The following is a 21,703-nucleotide window of genomic DNA, read 5'->3' on the forward strand; positions in this document are numbered from 1 at the left end:
TAGTCACAGCGGAAGGAATGCAACTTCCCAGCCCTGGCCAGAAGGTATTTCAGCTCATTTTTGTCCCCAAGGCATGCACAGAGCAGGATAAAGTAACGAATGCCCGAAGTCAGACGGAGGCCCAGCATGTATTTTTTTCCAGATCAGGAATACCAAGGGATTGAGCAGAGAGAGGCCTTGGGCACTCTGGGTACTAGACACGCACCTGACCAGGTCAGTTACCAGAGTTTATTTATCTGCAAACAAGATGACTGTAACTGTAAGCATCTGAATACTTGTTTGCTCAGCACTGACCTTAATGAGTCTTTATATGCAGCAACTCATCTACTGCTCCCAACCCCCCGATGAGGTAGGTTCGGATACTACCTGTGTTGGTTCCCTCTTGTGTTGTTACAAGTGTTCATCTGTCGCGGTATTCTGGATACTGTCAAGTGCCGTGCCGGCGCGTACCCTCTTCACCCATATTTACCAGCACAGCCCACCTCAGGCAGGACTGAAGGGTGTTCCTCAGGCTGAAGATGGTACAGGGTCCGCCTAATGGTCTCCTTGAGAAAGTTCCCTCCCAAGAAGGCTGCCCCTGTTTATAACTCTAGAGGAGCTCGACTTGCACGTGCGTGGGGCAACATCCATGGAAACTCCAGCTTTGTCCTCACCTGTGCAGACGTCAGACACTAGTTCCCGCTCCTCTGAGTCCCCTGGTGGAGCTTCGTCCTGGGGGTTGGAGCCAATGTCCTGCTCCAGGGGGGCACCTCTCTGTTCCGTGTCCTGTGCATTAGAGCCCACGCCTCTCTCTTCTGGGTCCCCTTCCCTGTCTTCAGAGTTCTCACAATCGGAGCCCATCCCTTTGCCTTCTGAGTCCGGGGCTTCACACACACCCTGCTGGTCTTCTTGTTCCATCCGGGAGGAACAGACAAGGGAGGTAACCGGGGATCCCTGCTCCAGACAAAACACAGATAAAAGTCACGTCAGTCTGGCCTCATCCCCTCATCGTGTCTAGTTTTCGATTTCCATGGAAATCTGGCACAGTCCAATCAAATGTACAGAGTTCCAAGCCCCAGATGGCAAATCTCCGCTCCACCTCACATTGTAAGGGAAACAGAACCCAGTGCAAAGGAGGCTGGGCTGGGTGGCAGAGGCACAGTGACTGCTTATTCTGAAGCCACACGCCAACTCTCACTGGACCACAATATGACCTTCCATCTGTGAAGTGGAAGATTCTATTAACATGGTTGTATAGCTTGAACGGTGGGGTAATGGTACTAGTCCCATTTTACATCTGAGAAAAGCTCAAAAGGAAGACCCCGCTAGCCTAAGGCTAACTTTTCAGCTGCCTCAAAGTTTCATGCATTCCTTCTTCTCATTAAAAGCTTGCTCTCCTCAAAATATGTACAATTTATGTTGGTCAGTTATACTTCAGTAAAGCTGGGGGTGGGGGCTTTGCTTCGTGGAGCCCAAAGCCATTTTGTGAGGACTTTAGCTAATGAGTGGGCATCTAACGAGCCAAATGAAAAATGCATTCAAGACACAAGAATAACCAAACCATCAGTATACCAACTTCTTCTCTAAAACCAGCTCACCCTCAGCAGCATCCACCCGGCTTTGTGGTGAGTAGCTGATGCTTTCTTGTGAGCAAGACAGCCGAGGTAATTCAAGCTTTAGTGGGTCTGTTGGGTGTGGGTGGAAGAGCTGCAGGGACCCTCTAAGTTAGAGGCCGTCCCTACAGTCTTATTGCATAGTTTGCCTTTTTAAATATATTTTAACTGGAGAGCCCCTAACAGAGCAGGCATGCCCCTGGCATAATCGGTAACCCCTCTACAGAGGAGGCCAACATGTGAACTGTAAGGAGAAAATAACCTCTGATTCCAAAACCTTTTGTAGACGTCAGGTTTACAATTTCCAATTTAAAGGGGCCCCCTGCCAAGACTGAGCAATTGAGCCAAAAATAATTGACTTCTGCCATCCATCACTCAAATAGCCTAGCTCAAGGCTACAAGGCAGTCAAAGATTTTGAACTCAGACCTTGAAGTGTCCAGCTCTGTCTCTGCCTTGGCAGCCCCCAAACAGGACTTGCAAGAATTTGGCTGAGCAAGAAGTCCCTTCCTGAGCTGGGAGCTTCTGCTGCCTCCATTGAGGGGACCTCCATTGAGGCAGCCCTGGCTCTGCAGAGACTTCAAAATGGAAAGCAGAATTACAGGCAGCAACCTGGAATGCCAGCTCTGCCAGCCTCACTCCACAGCCCAAGGAAGTCAATTAACCTCTCACTGTATCAGTGTCCTCATCAGTGCAAGGTGGCTAATACTATGTAACCTTTCTCGCAGGGAGAGTGTCAGAAGCAAACATTTAAAAGCACTTTGGAAAATACTGTGGAGCGGAAGGGAGCCTCTAAATGTGGATTGCAGGTGTGAGTTGTCTTTTTACTGTGGAATACACACGTTATTTAAGTTCTGGTGCCATTCCAGCACACCTCGAAGACACACCGGCACCACCATAATTTTGGTAGGCTCGTCACCCTAAGTAGCATATTTTTTTCTCAGAGATGCTCTACTCCCTAGATTAGAGTGAAAAATCAAGCCCTTCTCTTAAACAGCGTAGGAAAATGGCTGTGCCTGCGATTGGTCCGATTGGTCCGTCAACAGTTTCCTGGAATGCAGCTTGAGTTCCTTCAGAATGCATACTGTTTAAAATGCCTGGGTCAGAACACTTGGGATTACGCTGTAGGAGAAAATCCCATTAAAGCTATAAACCTTTTAAGAGGTCTATCCCACAAGGGACTGTTAACCCCGAATCACTTCTACCCATCACTCTCTTGCCTTCTGTAGCTCAGACTCTATAGCCAAGTATATCTCTTGAGTCTCCATGTAATAACATACACTTAAAGTGGTGGGGGGTTAGAGCGCCAAGAGTAGGTCCTCAAACATGTGACCTATTGGTTTGTTAGTGGCTAAAAGCAGCGGAAGAATGAGAAACTTAAGGGGAGGGATCTAATCAATGGTTTCTGCTAATCTGAGACCAATAAGAAAACTTTTACATCCGTAATCAAATAAGCGTGTCACCAGAAACTCATAAAACTAAAATGGCAGCATACGGGGCCCAGAACGGCACAGAATTGACTGCAGCTCTCTAACCTGAAGGGCAGGGTTTAGGGGTCTGCCCCGGGAAGCAGGGAAGCTTAGAGTTTCACCTCGAAGACTGTTTAAGGACAGAGCACCTTCTTAGAAAGCACGTCAGACACCGCAAGAATGAGGCAACAGGACTTCGTGATGTGTGATTTCTTGGGAACCAAAAAATAACTCAGACCAGTGCTAGTAAGCAAAGAACATGGCTGTTCTAGATTTAAGGGAGGAGTCGGGGGGAAAGGCAGAATCTAAGTTCCCCACTTAGGGCTGCCATGTTCAAGTTCACCGTGATACTATATTACTGGATGAAAACTGGTTGCTTTAAAAACAATCTTATGGTGTTGATTCTACATGCAAACTAGCACATATAGTTACACACGTATACACAGGTTCAGAGAGGAAAGCCAGAAGATTATTTATTAAAATGTTAGACATCTCTTGGTCACCTCTAGGGGGTTTGCATCGTTTAATCTTAACAACAAGCCGACGAAGCAGGGTATTATTTTCAACATTAGAGACAAGGGCATAGGCACAGAGGTTAAGTGGCTAGCTCAAGGTCATACAAATCTTAAGTGGCAGAGCAGGGATTCAAACCCCTGCAGTCTAGCTCCAGTGCCCACATTCTTAATCAGACACTGGCGGGTTGTTCGGAAGAACTTTTCCTTTCTGTGATTGGGCAGCTGGGACAAAGGAAAAAGGACAAGTTCCATATTGGTTTGGAGATGCTGATAACCCATTCTGTATACAGAAAGTGTAAGTGTAAAGCTGAGTGAGGTGCATGGTTCAATAAACCCCGACTTAGACCATCTGTAAGGGATCTCTTCCCCAAACAAGGGACAGAAGTGTAAGGGAAAAAAGAAACAGACAAAGAAGTAATAGTAGGGGGAGTCAGACAGACAAGATTAATTCTGCATCTAGTTCTAATCACTGAATTAGGGAGAGCCCTGATTTGGGGCTAGCCCAGCCACTGTGCGGTGTGACTTTAGAGTATTTGTCCCCTCTGAGCTTCCGTTCAATGAGGAGGTTGGGTATGAATATACCTGAGTCCTCTTCTTGCTTGTCATATGACAGGGAGGACCATGGTCAGTCTCATTAGACATTTTCTGTGGCAGCTTGCTTCCTCAACTAGCACCACAAGTTAACTCCCTAACACCCACCACCACCGCAAACCCTTTCTCTTGGGTGACTCAGGTGGGCTCACCCAACTCTGCCAGGGCTGCTCAAACGCTAGTTTTTAGAACTTGCAATATTTTCATGTCCCTGCCTCCGACACCATACCCTCACCCAAAAAAAAGTAATGCAACATTTATTACCCTATAAAGTCACTAGGAAAATAAATGCTCAAGTGCCTTCTAGACAAACTCAACCCATTTAGAAGGCTAATCACATCAGTCTGAAGATGTTGCTTGCTAAGAGGGGAAGTAAACATGATAGGGTGTATGTTGGAAGGAGGGAAGGAGGTGGGGGAAGGGGAAGTGCAGCCAGTAGCAGAGACAGAATTGGAATTTAACCTGACTTTATTGGCACATTCTCCCGATGGGCCCCTCTGGGGCTTCTTGTAAAACCTTTCCAACAGCAAGACCCTCCAGCACTTTATGGATTCAATCTCACTTGCTGTCAAGGGGTTGGGGCAGACCAGCGCACAGCTCTCCCCCGCCCTCCTAAAAGATAAACCACTGGCTGGCTTTCTCCGGGGCATTTTGCACAGGACCCCATGCTGTCACGCCACCTTCTGGCCGAGGATGGCTGTGGGGACTGAGACGCTGTGAGCCCGTCTCCCACTGGACCGACCAAGGCAGCCGACACTGCACTTGAGTAGGTCGCTCTCATTTGCCTCCAATAATTCAGTGAGGGTCACCTACCCAGTTTTATTTATGAAGAAAACTGGCTCAGCAAGTTGAGCTCCAGGTGACATAGCTCCCAGGTAGAGTTAGAGCTCAACCCCGCGTCCCTGGGCTGTGCCACCGTATTTCCCATTCATTTCCCATTCCGCCGGTTCCTCCAGACGTAAGCAGTCACCGGCAGCGGTCTAGGGCATGTCGCCCGACCGGGACCAGGAGGGCCCACCTGGCAGCCCCAGTCTGCAGAACGGCCAGCAGGGGGCGGGCAGCCAGAGCGCAAACCTCTCGGCACCCCTCCCCCGGCGGAGCGGGGGTCATGTGCCACGGCCACAGCCAGGTGGCCGTCAGCCAGGCCGGCAGGGATGTCATGTCAAGGAAAGGAAGCGGCTAGGCGGCCGGCCAGGAGCGGCTCCCTCTCCGCCTCCTGCGGCCGCCGCTCCTTTCCTGTCCCCCAGTCCTTTGGCGGCCCCTGCCTTACCTCCCTGCCTCCCAGCCACAGGCCCGGGCTGCCTCCCTCACTTCCCACGGCCCCTACGCACCAGGCTCTCCCAAGGGAGGGTTTCCATAACAGAGGCCACCCGACTGGGTAGAAGGCTGGAAAACAATTTAAGTCTGTGGTTCCAAAGGCTGAACTCATGACCATAACTGGGGGCTCAGCAGGGATTCCAGGGGGTTAATCATTTGTCAGTCTTCAGCCCCAACTGGGTCAACAGTCAACTAGCCTCTCAGGAGATACCACCATCAGAGTCCTGCCTCTTCACGGGTGAGGGAGCCTGTGGTCACGAAGAAGCCAAAGAGCAAAGCAATCCACCTCACTGCCTCTGCAGGGGATGCCTCCAGTGAGCAAGGAGAACGCGTCCCCATCCCAGGGGACAGCTCACTTCCCCTCAGCTGACTTCCCCAGACCCACACCCAGACGGTCCGACTCAAACTGCCAGCCTCCCCAGGGGCGGACTCCTGCATGAGAGGACATTCATTTCAGACAGAGAAAGCCAAAAGATCACTGCAGCTAAGTACCGACCACTCTCCAGACAGGAGAAGCTGAAATAATATGGTTTCCTCCTTGCGGTTACCACTTTTTTACCTGGAGAGGGAAGCCCACGTTGAAAAAAGAGAAACCAAGGAAACTGAGAAATCAACTCACAACCCCACTGGCCAGAGCTAGTCTGAGACTCCTTCCAATCTCTGTGGTCAAGAATAGCACAATGTCCTTGGGGTCAGACGTTTCCTGCCTATTAGTTGGGCTGGGGCCCCCTCACTTTGGCCAGAGGGCCTCATCTTGTCCCAGCTGCCAAGCCGTCACCACCACCCCACAGCTGCACAAAATGAGAATGACTGCAATGCAGAGACAGATTCTAAGCGCCCTCAGACCATCTCCTCTCAGGTGAGAAGGCACAAAAGCCAAAAGTTTTCATGCAGACACTTACTCGTCCATATTTTACACTTAACCAATGCGATGTTCTACCTGATGCACAGATGATACTTCAGTCCACGATTTTTTCTCTGCTCATAGCGGCAGCACTACCTGTATATATCCTCAACTTCCTCTTATCCAGCACCGGGGCAGGCTTCAGAATTATCTTCAGCTACCTCCTGAGCGGCTGGCTCCAATGTTCACGTTTGTATTTCATGGAATCATAGACTTGGCTATCCTTTCTCTCAAATTCCTTCTACAGACAGGAAACTGAGGCCCAGAGAAAGAAAGTGACCAGGCAGTGACTGAAAGGCAGATTGCTAGAAGAGTTACCCCCAGCATCTCCTTTTTCTGATGGTCTCTCCAATGACCTTTCCATCTCGTTAATATAAAACCACTTCAAAACCGGGCAGCCAAATAAACCTGGTGCATATACTTACTTGTCTCTTTTTTTTTTTTTCTGCACAGTCTTTGTCTGGGTTCTCTAGAGAAACAGAACCAATAGGAAGTGTATATACAAAGAGAGTTGTTACAAGAAATTGTCTCAGTTATGGACACTGGCAAGTCTGGAGGCTGCAGGGTGAGCTGGAAGGCTGGAGAATCAGGAGAGCTGATGCTGCAATGCTGGTCTGAAGGCCATCTGCTGGAGATTCCTCCTAGCTCCGGGGAATCAGTCTTTTTGTTCTAGCCAGGCCTTCAACTGATTGGCTGAGGCCCATCCACACTAGGGAGGGCAATCTGCTTTACTCAAAATCTAACCATTTAAATATGAATCTTATCTAAAACCTGTCCCTCAAACACCCAGAATGTTTGACCTAATTATCTCTGTGCCTACTGGCCCAGCCAAGTGGACGCATAAAATAAACCATCACACACGCTGTAGCTAAAAAAAAAAGTGCAGTGCGCGATAATCCCATCAGTTTGATAGTCCCATCAAAATTGACCCATAAAAACATCTTGTTGTTCATAAAAACCATTACTATATACAGATGGATGGATGACTGGGGCCTCAGAGTGCATGCACTGTAGAGGGCAAGTAGGGAAGAATCAACATTAATCTTAACTAAAGATCTACACAGACACACGTGTGTGTACAGAGCACAAGTGTATATACAGCACACACCTCCATGGCAGAAAGGGATGCAATTTAATAACCTATTTCAGTGAAGGACAAAAGAGAAAACAGACTTAGAATGCACATGGGGTGCACGTGGGACACGGGACTTGTTAACGAGCAGCTTTGTTCTGGGAGAGCTCATGCTGGAATCCCATGTTGAGGTTAGCAGATGGGGCCAGGTGACCTCAGGAAGTCTTTTCCAACCCAGATAATTCTATGGTATTTCCATTGGAGCAGACAGTCCTCAAGAGAATATTCAACACAGCAAATAGGGGCAGAGGAGTGTTGAGATCAAAAGGCTTGAGGCACGCGCGTACATTCAATCACCCCAGTTTCCCCACGGCAGATTCAACAGGAAAAACGGCTCTTCCAGTTTTCTGCCCAAAATAATTGTTTGGCATTGTTGATGAAAAATGGTTGACGTGTTCCAGCCCAGTCCATTTCAGCAGTGGATAAGTGACACCAGCATATAATCTGCCAAGGTGTCTTCCATCAAAGACAAAGCAGGAATAAACACGTAGAGACGTCACTTGATGCTTCCATTTTCCACTTAAATTTTGAACTCCGTAGCTAGTTTTCAGCATAAAATGAAACATTTACAGACACCTAAAAACACCTTTTTAAAAATTACATACTTGTGCTACTCTTAGATAATATTATCAGCAAAACCCAGGAAGTGGTAAGAGACACATGAACCAGTTTCCTCAATGATGATGACAAAAATGGCAAGAAAAAAAGGGAAAGTAGGGACACCGGTAAGTCAAAAAACTTGAGATGAATCAACCAACCTCAGTGTATAGACCTTACTGAATCTAATTCAAATAAACTACAAAAACAAATTATAAGGCAATTAGGGGATTGTGAATATTGATTCAATAATTAGTATTAAGGAATTATTCTCTTCTTTTTAAAAGGTGTTGGCATTGAGGTTAAGGTCACAAGGAGTTCTTATATCTTTAAGAGATACTTAATACAATATTTATAGGTGAAATGGTATGTCTGGAATTTGCTTCATTTGAAATGGTGCCAGGAATTCCAGGACGAAGGGAAGTGGCCAGGGATGCTGATGGAACAAGATGGCCATGTACTGCCCACTGTCGAAGCAGGGGGGTGGCATTATGTGGTGTCCTTACACTACTGGATCTACTTTTGTATTTTCTAGAGGCCTCACTAATAAAAATTTTAAAATGGAAAACATATCTAATGATTTTTTTCCCCTGAAACGTAAGGTTGATTATATTCATTTAAATTCTGAGCAGATCACAATAAAATGTCAGTGACGTCCAAAGGACTAGCCTGCTTTTACCAAGTAGGCCAAATCAGGATTATTACAATGCTTAATACTGAATAGAGCCCACGGGAATTTAGGGAGAGGCAGTGGGGTAAAGAGACTAAAGAAACTTACGATTGATGCTTTCGAGTCTTATTTTCAATGTTTATGAGCTAGAGGACTAAGTGTTATATCCAAGATAGAATCAGAATCCTGTTTCCACTTTCATCTACTTTTATATTTCCAAAGCACTCAAAGAAGGATGCTCCCAATGCCAGTGCTTGTTTATTTCCAGCACTAGTTCAACAACTCTACACTCAAGAGCAAGGGGAAATAAACATGGCTGGGATCCTGGTCGTGACAACTCTTTGGGAGGATGCCTGATCCCCAGGAAAGTCAAACTGTGAAATGATGTGAGTGTCCAACAGACCGGTCAACAGAACGATCTTCTAGGGAGATGAAAAATGTAGGGGTTTGGGGTGATAAAACGGAAGCCAACTCACAAGTGACTTATGGCACCGTGAACCCTGGCAGGAACAGCATGACTTTACTAGCCCAAACTGAGAACTTTGAAATTTAGACAGTGTCCTTCTCGGAGAAACTCCCAAGGATGCCGTCCAAATGTACTCACACCACATTACAAAGAGAACAGCTTGAAGCTCTCATATTCCCACTTTATGTTGGAAATCAAAAGCTCGCAGATATTTTCTGCGTTAGCCCAGGGTGCATGGTTAAGTCTAGGAGGCACAGAACCAGTCATAGGACAGGGCTTTCATCCAGGAAGGGATGCATCTGTCTCAAGAAGGAGGTCACAGTATCCAGGGCTCAGTCGCACACAGCTTGACCACCAGTTCCTACGGCATTCATCAAGCTCAGACTATGTGGGTTCCGTAGCTCCCTGTTACCTCCTAGGTAGTAGCATTTCCTGGAGAGAGCAGCAGTCCTAGACAAAGGTGTGACTAAATAATGGTATTTTTCTTAGGCATGGGTTCTTAGTCTGAGAGCCTTCACAGTCCATGAATTCTCTGAAATCTTAGGTGACTGTGTCTGTAGAAACTTTTTCCTGATGAGAAGGTCCATAGCTTTCCCTCGGACTTTGAAAGGATTCATGGCACAAAAACAAAACAAAAACCCTGTTACAAACTACTACCAGCGAAGACTCGTGATACAATTCCTTACCATAGTATTTCAGAAATCACCCAGAGTGGTTTGGGGGAAGGGAGATATAACAGCAATTTCACCACTCCATGCCATGAGACCTTTTGGTGTGCTGGTGGAGAAAAGAAGATATGGACAGTAAACCCCAAATCAGGCAGCGTCAAAGACAAAAATATCAGTACATTTCAAATAGGGGAAGGAGCAGAACGAGGGACCTTGCAAATGCACCCTGCCTGATCCAGTCTGCTCATCTCCGCTAGCACCCTATTTTACAGATAGAGACCTAGAAAGATTAAATGAGTTAGCCATGAATACGCCAGTTAAGGGCAGACATAAGCCTAATTGCTGGCATCTCAACTTGTGCTCCAATCCCCTTTCTACTCAGCCCAACGCAGCCTGCTGTGGTTGGCTAAGATGTATATTCACACTGGAGATTTGGGCCTCCCAGCGTTATTAGGACGCCTGCTTTTCACTTCCTCGTCACTTGTGTTACGTGGCCAGTGCACGAAGAGGGAGTTAAGTCGCTCTTCAAGCCTCTAACCCACTGCCTCTCCGGGATGTAGCTAATTTATACAAGTTTGACCCTGAGGTTTATGGCTCCCATCGGCTGCTTACTCGGGCAGTGAGTCAAAGCTCACTAATCAGGCCATAACTTTACCCAGGACACAAAATGCTTTTGTTAGTTAATCCTTCTCTTCTCAAAGGAAACGAAATTAAAATCTGGCCCAAGTCACCAACTCATTCCTCACAAACCTTCAAAGTGTTAGCAAAGTCATCCTGCCTGCAAATAATCAACATGGAATTACCCAGATGAAGAACGGCATTGTGGGAGTGACACAAAACTCGACGGCACAGGAGCCCCCAATCACACTTCACGGCGAGTAAAGGGGTGCTCCACCCGTTCTCACCCAACACGACCCATTACTACAAACACAGTTTCTCAAGTTCACCCTTTTCCATTGCACCTTTTTGCTGTCTGTGTGAGAGGTGGTGCAAAAGTGGGTCAGGTCACAGGGGCAAGCCAACTACAAGCTCAGTTTTGCTGAACACACTATACCCACAGATAATGAGAGCATCTCAACATTTTTTGTTGAAAAAAAATTTTAAGGGCTCCTTCATTTTACAGATAAGGAAAATAAGGACCAAAGGAGGTAAGTGCCGTATTTGAACTCACGAAGGTAGGGAGTGGGTGGCAGAACAGGAACTACTATTCAGGTTACGGGGTTCCTTTCAAGTTCAATCTCCCCTGCACCAGACCCTCTCCCACCCAATTCTGTCACATTTATGAGTTTTGTGCTCTGACTTTACTGACATTTCACTGATGGGAGATCCTTTCTTCCTATTTGTCTTGGTCTCTTTCAGACTCCTGCTAAGTTTTTTGCTATTGTACTTTTAATTATTTTTCCTCTAGAAAATGTTCTTCAAACTCAACTTCATGTGATTTTCAAAAAACGGTCTCTCTCATTTAACAGGTTTTGGTTTATTGTACTATGTGTCTTAGAGAAAACACATTTTGTTGGCTAGAAAAAAAAGCAGTCGTTTGAATTAGCATCAACTTAATGGAGTGTTATGGTAAACATTTAATAATTCCAAGTTCTTGGTACAGCATTTGAAAGAAAGGTCATCATAAGAGAGAGAGAGAGAGAGAGAGAGAGACAGAGAATGAGAGTTAGAGAGGGGAAAAAACATATGAAACATCAACCTGAAGAATTAGTTCTGATGATGGCATTTAAAAAGAATCTTTACAGACATATTTCCAAACTATGATACTCTCTTGTGAAAAGGGGAGGCCCTCTCTTCCACAGTATCACTGTTTAAATGCCCACAACCAATGATCAAACTATATTACACTTCCTTCTGCTCTGCCAGTTTTGGGCCCAGCAAGTTTTACAGGCTACTGGGGGAGAAGGGGGTTAGGAGTCAGTGAGCCCTGCTAAAACCCACCATCAGCACCACACACACATCAGTTTCCCGGGAACCCTGGGCTTCCCAGGTAGGAGCCATCTCAGCAGGTAGAATCATTAACATTTACTGGGTCAGGCTCACATCAGCTGTAATTTTCAGTCTTCCAAACCCAGGGGTCTCCTCTCCTTTGATCTCACCAGCAACACTGTGAAGTGCTTTCCATATCCTACATAGGCAGTCAGTAAATGACTGCAGAAATCTTGTGGAGACTCTCCCCTTGCAAATTCTCTCCTTTGTATCCACGACGACAACGTGGCTCTGTCTTAGTCCTTCCCCTATTTCACACACCACCCTGTCTCCTCTTCTTAACTCCTAAAACAGGTCAACCTTCAAAGGTTGTTTACCTTTTCTTCTCCCGCTCCCTTCCCTCAATCACTTTGCCCCCTCCCCCTAGTTTTAAATAAACCCCTCCTCTGTCCAGAGACCTCCTAAATTTGAAACTGTCACCTCAATCCCTCACCTGCACTCCAGATCCACGATTCTAAGGATGCCCCAAACATCTCAACAGAGGAACCTTAACAGCCGCTCCCAGTTCTGAAGCGCTGCCCTTCACGTCACATGGGACACAAGACAGGAGGCAGCTGAAAAGAGGGGAGAAGCTCATGTGAAGGCATCAACAGTTGGTTTCAAGTAGAAGTTTGCCACTTACACACTCAGCATATGCCCCCAAGACAGTTATTTCTCCTCTTTCAGTCTTGGTTTCCTCCTCCCTATCATGGAAAAAACAAGTTACCTTGAAAGCTTCTTGTAAAGACTAAATGAATTTCCGTTTGTAATGTATCTGGGCCCTCGTCATATTCAACAAACATTCCTTGTCTTCCAGAATCTTCCTTACAAATCAGCTCCTCCCGACAGTGCCTATTTCCGTTAAGGCCACTCTTTCTTACTCACCAGGCTCAAAGCCCTGGAGTCAACTTTGACCCCGCCTCACCCCTTCCCATCAAACCAGCTGCCAAGTCCTTCCTTTTACTTCTTTCCTCTTCTTTCCATTGCCACCATCACTGCAGTAGGCACTCTTACCAGTCGCATGCACCTATTAGATTGGCGCAAAAGTAACTGCGGTTTTATCAATTTTTTTTTTTTTAATTGGGGGAAGGGGAACAGGACTTTACTGGGGAACAGTGTGTACTTCCGGAATTTTTCCGAGTCAAGTTGTTGTCCTTTCAATCTTAGTTGTAGAGGGTGCAGCTCAGCTCCAGGTCCAGTTGCCGTTGCTAGTTGCAGGGGGCACAGCCCACCATCCCTTGCAGAAGTTGAACCGGCAACCTTGTGGTTGAGAGGACGCATTCCAACCAACTGAGCCATCCAGGAGCTCAGCAGCAGCTCAGCTCAAGGTGCGGTGTTCAATCTTAGTTGCAGGGGGCGGAGCCCACCATCCTTTGCAGGACTCGAGGAATCGAACTGGCAACCTTGTGGTTGAGCCCACTGGCCCACGTGGGAATCAAACTGGCAGCCTTCTGCATTGGGAGCACGAGCTCCAACCACCTGAGCCACTGAGCCGGCCCTCAATTATTTTTAACCTTTTAAACCGCAATCACTTTCGCACCAACCTAATACATATCACTCACTGCTGGACCAGCCTTAAAACAGACTTTCCACTCCACTCATTCTCCTGCTCAGAAACCGCCTGTTGACTCGGCCAGTCCCAGAGAAACACAAACTCCAAGTCCTCAACAACATAGCCCAAGGCTCTCTTTCCTATCCCTGACCTCTGTCCACTAACCCCAGCCAAAAAAAAGGTGTCTCTACATCCCCTACAAGGCACCACCCTGTGTGTGTGTTTCCTCTTGCCATTCTGTTCCTCAAGAAACAGCTGTGATGCAGTGGGAGTCCCCTCCCCTGGAAGGAAGCGATACTTGGAGTGGTTCAAGAGCCAGACCACCAAGTATGTGGGTCCAGGCTCTACCTAGCTCTGTAACCTTAAGCAAGTTGCTCAACCTCTGTGAGTCTTGGTTTTCTCATCTGTAAAATGGGCAACAACTGTATCTATTCTACAGGACTATTGTGAAGTACTCAAAGAATTACTGTTATTTCGCTTTGTAGGACTCTTTCAGGTGTTTTCCGTATCCTGCCTAATGTTAGTTTTTAAAATATAATCATAGTTCTAAGAATTTGTATCTTATTGTCTGCTCTCCCTCCCTACCCAATGTAAGCTCCTATTGCAAACATATGGTTTTATTCACTTTGGTGCTTAAAATTAGGTATAATTATTTCTCTTTCTCAGTCTCAAAAAGATGAACCAGGGGAGTTACTCAGTTCTCCTAGGTCTCTCCCATGTATACAGGACGTATACATGGTATTAAACTTCTGTTTCTTTCTTTTAAAGAAAAAGATGAACCAGACCAGGAAATCTAGTGATCTGGCCCCGATCACATCAGGTAAGGCAGAGCCATAAAAACAACCTCGTTCTTCTAACTGGTTCCAATTACCTGTCAGCACCAGGAGCCAAGCATCTTAATTATCCTGCTAAATAGAGAGATGTGATAGAAAGTAGTGATCAGCTTCAAAAGTTAAACAGAATGTTCTCGAAAAAGAATCCCATGTCCCTTGGCCAAATGACGGCTAAGGGACATCTGATGCAAACAGCCCTTGTTTGCATCAAAGAATCCTGTGTGAGTCCCCCCTCCACTCCAAGCTTTTAACACTCAGTTCAGCTGTGCAAAGAACAGAGGTGGTATGTTTGTGTCCGTGGTGGGAAATGCTACTGGACTCTGGTCGTCTGCTAGGACAACTGCTTCTCTCCCACCCCTGGAGGAAAGAAAGGACTAGAACTAACAGAAATTAAGTAATGGATGAAAAAAGACCAACATTCAACCTGGACAAAGCAATGAGACTAAATAAGAGGCTGCTGGAGGGGCAGGGGAAGAGAGAGGTGCAACAGGAAACACAATGAGAAACAAGTTGTGTGTATTTAACATTAAAAGTGTCAATTCAGACGGAATTTTATTCTCTGGCAGTTTTCAAGTGTTTTGTGTTTTGTTTCGTTTCCTTAGTATGACAGGAAACGCATGCAATTCTTAATTTCTCTCCTTACCTGATGTAATCATCAGCCTAGAAACCCCTTTTCTTAAGAGTCCAGAATTAGGCTTTTAAAGAAGTTTGTTAAAAAGGTTCATGCTACATAGGACTATTTGCCAAATTACTAATACCATCAATACACATAAGGGTATCTATGAGGGAGTGGGGAGACAAAAACGGTTCCTATAGTAACTGCACCCAAGCTAGTTCAGGCTGTGGCCACAGTCTGGTTAAATTCAACTGACATTTACTTTATTTAAAAAAAAAGTAGGGGAGCATTTCTTCAAGTTTACGTCACACTATGGTTTCTCATTTCTGGGATCACTGGTTTTATATTAAAATACATCTGGCACATGTACATTCCCCACAAAGAAATAGATAGGAAAAGTTCATATAGATATATGCCCCAAAAATGTATACACATTTTGAGAGATGTTACTTATGTATTACTTTTCGAAGTTGAATTGAATTACGGTAGCAAAGTGTCGTACAATGTTCGCTCAAAAGATGGCGTTAATCAAAAGATGGCGTCACCATGCGACAGGCAGGACACAGAAAATGGCGGTTGTCGTTTGAGGAGCGCAAGACCATTTTGAGGTGCTATTTGAAATTCGAGAACGTTGTGGAAGCACGACAATGGAGGCGTGAGTACGCAACAGAACCTCCAATACGCATACACCCTTTGCCACACCTCATTGTAAAAAATTTCCAGTGCTGTCATATTAGGAAGTAATCAAAACAAAATATTTAAAACTATAACACATTCACTCCACAAATATTTGCTGAGCACTTACCATGTGCTACCCATTGTGCTCAGTTCTGCCTTACAGATATTACATTCTAATGAAATAATCTTAAAAACCCATTGCTTTCAAAACCACCAACTGCTACCAGAAATCATTGTCAATACCTACCTGAGGGTTTATTAAAAGAAAGGGGAGGAGGGAGGGAGGGAGGGAGGGAGGAGGGAGGGAGGGAGGGAGGGAGGGAGGGGAGGGGAGAAGAGTTCTTTGGAATTCAAAGATTCCTAGGTGTGGGGGAAAAGGTCAATAATCGGAAATGTGTTCTTTCTAAAGTGCCCTGCCTAAGTGTCACCAAGCATCAAAGATGGGCTAACCACAAGAAAATGCACAGCACTGAGACAGAGACCAAACATGCATTTCTTAATAAAACCCAGAAAGAAGGGTTCCTGTTTTCTAACTTACAAGATCCTGATAAAACCCTCAGAAGACAATGTATATTGAAAATGCTTCTCTGAATAAAAGTGGGTCTCTTTCCCTTAACTACACACATTTTTAGCAAATTAGAGCCCCAAGCAGACTCTACCCTCTGCAGGAAGAACCTGAAGAATTGAACGTGGCCCTCAGGCACACCTGGTTGGAACACAGTTGCCAGTCTACAGATGCACAGCACATGACTTACTGAACAAATGTAAGAACCATCCTAGTCTCCTTTAAAATGACTCATGTACTGGTAACAACCCCTGTGTGAGCACCGAGGTGCATGCAGCCTTAAGGTCAGGAAAAAAGAAAACTCAGTCGGCCTCTTGAGATGGGTGCAGTCTTGTGGTGGATAAAAGCCTTTCCACCCAGAGAGGAGTGGCCATTGATCTTTTTACCATCCCCATTAAGACACGATGCCATAAAGCCCAAATCCATACCCCACTCAAAGGTAAAAACAGAATGAATTATCTTCTTTCCTCACCCCTGCCTTTTCTTTCCTCTTTTCCTATCTGCAGAGGCAGGGAAATCCCTCTGAATTTCTCAGATGTGCAACAAAAAAGCCCAACAAAAAAGAAGATATGGTGGAAGGTGGGCGTGACAGGAAGGGAGAAGGGACTGAAGCCAGGGGCCCACCCTTGCTCCCCAATCAAGAAAACACCATAATCACTCAGCACCTATATGAGTCAAGCGCATGAAACTCAGTAATCTGGCACATATCCAGAAGGTGCTTACTTCTTGTGGCAGTCATGTGAAAAGGATGAAAATTAACTTAGAAAATGACCCCTCTGATTCCTCTCCCACAAACTGTCAACATGTAAATACGGCTTCTGCATTCCTAGTCATTACCTACTCATCACCAGCTTGCAGCGCCTGAAAGCTCACCATATGCTGGGTTGCAGTCCCAGACATACAGTTCCTGCCATGTGCAGGGAAGTATGCAAATATTCCAGCACCCTCTGGGGCCTTATTCAAGTTTACTTTCCTTAAGAAGACACTGAGCCCCAGGTATTTCAGACAACGCAAAATATTAGGGGAGAGGCTCAGTGTGGCATGGAGTGTCAAGACAGTCTAGCTAGAAGGGGTAAGATTTGGTCTGGAAGGAGGAACAGAAAGAATTCACATAGGCTGGGAGAAGATGAAAAACAATTCTGGAAAACAGTCGTGTGCCCAAGGGTCTTACTGGGGATTCTGAACTGGTCTTTCCAGTTGACGGCCATGGGAGCTTCAGGGCATAAAAATAACGGATTTATGGAAAACCAGTGCCTCAGAATGAGATACACTGGGATGAATTTAGAAGCCCAATAGTGTTGCTGGTAAAAAGAAAAATCTGGAAAGTGGAGGATCTCAGGGGAAGAAGGAATAGAGATGTGACAGTTTTCTCCCACAAAAAGCAAAGATACACCCATTGTGAACAGGGGTGGGAGTCAAGAGACCTAAATTTCAGTCTATCTTCAGTTCAGAATCTGGGACTCCAAGCAAGCTTCTTAACTTCTCTCTGAGCCCGTTTCCTCATTTTTTAGAATGGAAGTAATTATGTGTAAATCACCAGAATGAGGCAATGCATGTAAAAGATCTAATTCAATAGTTGATATATATATATTCCATCAACAGTAACTGTTGTCCTAACGTAAAAAGGAAGCATGAAAAATTGTCTGGTCAAGAGATAAATCAGGAACTACTAGACTGCAGTGCCTTTGGGGAAAGTCTGAGATTCTGATTTGTCTTGCATGTCTGTGTGCTACATTTTAATCCTGGTAGACTGCTTGGGCTATCAAAGTACCATGGTGGATGTCAGTGGCTAGCTGCAAATAGCGGGCTGGCCTTTGTAGTGCTGCTTTCTAGACAGCACCTTCACAATTGAGAGGTGTCACCTTTTTCAGTCCAAGAGCATAACAAAAGGCATTGATCAACCACTTGGGATTGAATCCAGTGTATACCCTGCCTATAGAGTTTGAAACTCTAGGCTGGCCAAGAACCTATTCAAGAAACTTGTAATGAATGTCTTTCTACCAGACACCTTGATAGATCATTTTAGGGTCTCTTCATCCAGAAGCAAAAGCAAACGCTCCAGTCTATCATATATCAGATTTTTTAGATTCACAATTGCAATGAATCCCCACAGGTCTCCAAGAAAGGCTTTACAGTAAAGGCAAGAGATACATTAAGATGTATTCATTCTTTCAATTATTTCACTCATTCCTTCATTTACTCCTGTTTTTCAAGCAAACATTCCTTTGTGTACCTGCTATGTAAAAGCCCAGGGCAAAGGAAGTCATTGCCCTCATGGAGTTTACAGTTTGACGGGGAGAAAGATAAACATCTATCACAAGGCAGACCAAAGATGTGTGTCATCCAAAGGATACAAGTACCATGAGGATGAGATTAATTCTGGGAGGTCTGGGAAGATTTTGACCAGGGTGCCCCATCAGCTGGGCCAGGATTTGGAGAAAATAATCAGGGGCGTGCACAGATTCCCAACAAGCACGGAGTTCATCCCGATGGAGACATACAGGCAGGAGAATGCCTGTTGCATCTGGGAATGGGGAGCTGTGTGCTGCAAGAATGGGCAGGTAATACGGGGTGGCCAGGGGCCAAGGGAGGATGGAGGTAGGTGGACACTGAATTATGAAATGTGAATGCCAAACAAGAGTTTCCTTGGTTAATTACATTAACAATACACTGTGGGGACTAAGAAACCTGTGGCAGGCAGGGAGGGGGGTGGGGTGGGAGGAAATGGGGTGAGAAGAAGGATCTTAAGACGAAAGAAATGGCATTGACATAGGTTCACGCTCCAGACCTCTCGATGACATTGCAGCTTTTTTTTTCCCACTCTACGTGAGCAGGCAATATCTTTCTTGCCTTAATTTATCATCTTTAACCAACTTTTACCCATTCTCCTTCCTGTAACTGGGCACTAGAAAGTAGACAAACGTGTAGAATCTGAGGAAACCCAAAGAGCTTTTGGGGGGAGGGAGAGGAAACGAGATGTAACTCCACCAGCCGTAGCCAGACAACCTCCCGTGAGGTCCTCACCACTCCCATTCAGCTGCATCAACCGGTTTTTCTCAGTCTGATTAGTTCCCCTCATCCCTTCACCCCAGTCGTTCTGGAAGGCCATCTAGGTTTTCCTTTCTGTAAAGTAAAGCGTAGCCTGACTTCCCATCTGTCATCTTGGTTCACTCTGGTGCCATCTTCTCTGAGGCCCAGAAGAACTTCTAACATCAATTTTCCCCGGACAACAACCTCTGCCTCCAACACACACACACACACACACACACACACACACACACACACACAATATGTTCCAACTAGAAAATCATCTCCTAGATTCACAGAGCCATACTCTTTTACTTCACAATCCTCATGACCTCAGCCTGGACAACTAGGTTTTCCTTACTTCATTTTTATCTCACTTCAGATGTTTCATCTCTCCTAGAGAAGCTCGTGAAAAATGTTGTTGACCCCTTATGACATTTATATAGGGTGCCGTGTTCTGTGTCCTACTTCTTACCGTGATTCTTGGGTACCATTGCCTCCCACCCAAGTGACATTTTTAAAAGTTGATTTGGCTTTTAAAGTGTATTCCACATAAAGGACTACCCATATGCTGGCTGACTGAGAGGCGGAGGAAAACACTAGGGTACAGCAGTGAAAAACAGGGGAGGGGAGAAAGGAGATGGTGGCCCTTTAGGCAAGTGAGTTCAGTTACAGCGGTAACACTTGGGCGGTGTTCACAGTTGCCCACTCATCCATCACAGCTCCTCAAAGACTATTAACTTGCTATTATCCTACCGTCTTTACCACGACCCTGGTCCCATGGGAGGAGCATAACGCCGTAGGGAATGCAGAATACTCATGTCGCCCTACGGCTAAAGGACAAATAGGCCTGCTCTAAGGGCAAGGATACAACACCACCCAATTGCGTCCTGCCCAGCGCTTATGTAGCAAGGGGTGGGTGATTCACTACTGTGGGAAGGGGGCCGGTTAGAAAAAAGGAAAATCGTGGGAAACCCCAGAGGAAGTGGTAATCCGATTCTGAAGCCTGGCCATAACGGACCCTGGCCATAAGGTACACTCAGCGCCCCTGGCTGCTGCTTCCTCTCTGCTCAGCCTCTTACCGCTCTCTCCTCCCAACACGCGCCTCACCCCACGCCCCCACGCTCAGTCCTGAGCTCCCGCACTCTCCCTGGGTGAAGGCGTCAGATTCGCCCCACCACCCACCCACAGGCGACCTGGGATGTTTAGGGCTGGGAAGCCTACAGAGCAAAACGGCCACCCCTCCAGGGCGGCGAGCTGCTGCCCACCTCTCTCCACCCACCACCCATCCTTACTGTGCTATCTGCCCGGTCTGATGGCAGCCCAAGGCGCTGATCCGAGTCGGGCCAGAACGGAGCGGAGAAGAAAGGGGAGAACACATTTCACAAGGACCCACGATGACGCGCTGCCCCTCCTGGGAGCCCCCCACCCCCACCCCTTCAGACACGAGTGGTGCTGGGGGCGCGGACAGACAAGGCGAGGGGAGCAAAGTCGGTCCCGGTCCGCAGCTGCACACAAAGCCCTTCACCTTCTCCTCGCTTTCCAAGCTCCTCCCTGGGCTTCGTTGTTCCGAGGGTCTCGGATGCCCCCTTCGGTGGTCGGCGGGACGGTCCGACTCCCTCTCAGCGCTGCCCCCTCCTTCGCATCTCAGCCTCCTCCTCCCCGCCCCTCGCCACCGATCCCAGTGGGAGCTCAGCCAGGGCTTGGGGGCCACGAGAGCACCCCGTGTACCCGGGGCCCCTGCGTCCCAGGGAAGCAGACAGCGGTCTAGCCTCCGAGGCACAACTTCGCCCAGCCGGTCCGCCACCGGCTCAGGGGCGCACGCCCATTCCCACAGCGGTCGGATCCGGTCCGCATCAGTCCCATCGCCAGGCAGCGGGGTCGCCCAGCCGCAGGCTCGCTCCTACCTGAGCGGCGGCGGGGCGGCCAGGAGCGAGCGCGCCGAGCTCCCGGCCCGCGCCCCGCGCCGCGGCGCGGCTGCCCTTGTGCTGCGGCGGTGGCAGCTGCAGCGGCCGCTGGCTGGCTGGCTGGCAGACTGGCTGGCTGCCCGGCTGACTCCTCACTGGGGCTTCCTGTAGGGCTGGACAAAGGACATTTCCTGGGAGGAGCAGGGGAATGTTCCCAGCATGCCTCGATTTGTAGTTCCCGGGGCCTTCCTGCGACCACAGCCCGACTGGGACCCAGGGACTGGAGGAGAGGGGCTCCCTGCGTCCCTAAGCGCTCCAAGTGTGGAGGCGGCGGGGAGTCGCGCCCTGGGCCCGCCCCGCGCCGCTCGATGAGCCGGCGACTCTCGGGGACCCGGGCGCCGCGCTGGAATCCGCGCTCCCCACGCAGGCGGCGGTCCCCGCTGTGGGGTCCTGCCGCTGAGCTGTCGCGGCGTGCGAAAGGACTCTGCGGGGGGAGAGCCCTTTAGAAAAGAGGAAGTTTGAGGAGGGTTCGCTCTGGGCTGACCTGGTTTTTTAATAGACTTATCTTTTTCCTTTTCTTTTTTAAAAACCGCCGGAATCTTGCTGGGGGCGGATGAAAGAACTTCACTGCTCACCAG

General features: G+C 47.3%; 1 protein-coding gene across 3 annotated transcripts in view; it reads right to left on the reverse strand.

Annotated features, from left to right (window-relative positions):
• ZNF697 (zinc finger protein 697) overlaps window positions 1–21,216 on the reverse strand; it is a 26,661-nt gene extending 5,445 nt beyond the window's left edge. Inside the window, exons 1-2 of one of the 3 annotated variants that reach the window (XM_019730582.2) lie at window positions 21,066–21,216; window positions 654–933 (exon numbers count right to left, since the gene is read on the reverse strand). In XM_019730582.2, coding sequence (XP_019586141.2) covers window positions 654–897 — 244 coding nt within the window. In that variant the 5' untranslated portion in view covers window positions 898–933; window positions 21,066–21,216. Of the gene's footprint in view, window positions 1–653; window positions 934–20,453; window positions 20,649–20,686 lie in introns of those variants that run through there. The other 2 variants (XM_019730581.2, XM_074319117.1) reach the window with 2 other exon arrangements.
• Window positions 21,217–21,703: the final 487 nt, after the last annotated feature.

This window comes from Rhinolophus sinicus, linkage group LG14 (assembly GCF_036562045.2).
Source record: "Rhinolophus sinicus isolate RSC01 linkage group LG14, ASM3656204v1, whole genome shotgun sequence".
Lineage (NCBI taxonomy): Eukaryota > Metazoa > Chordata > Mammalia > Chiroptera > Rhinolophidae > Rhinolophus > Rhinolophus sinicus.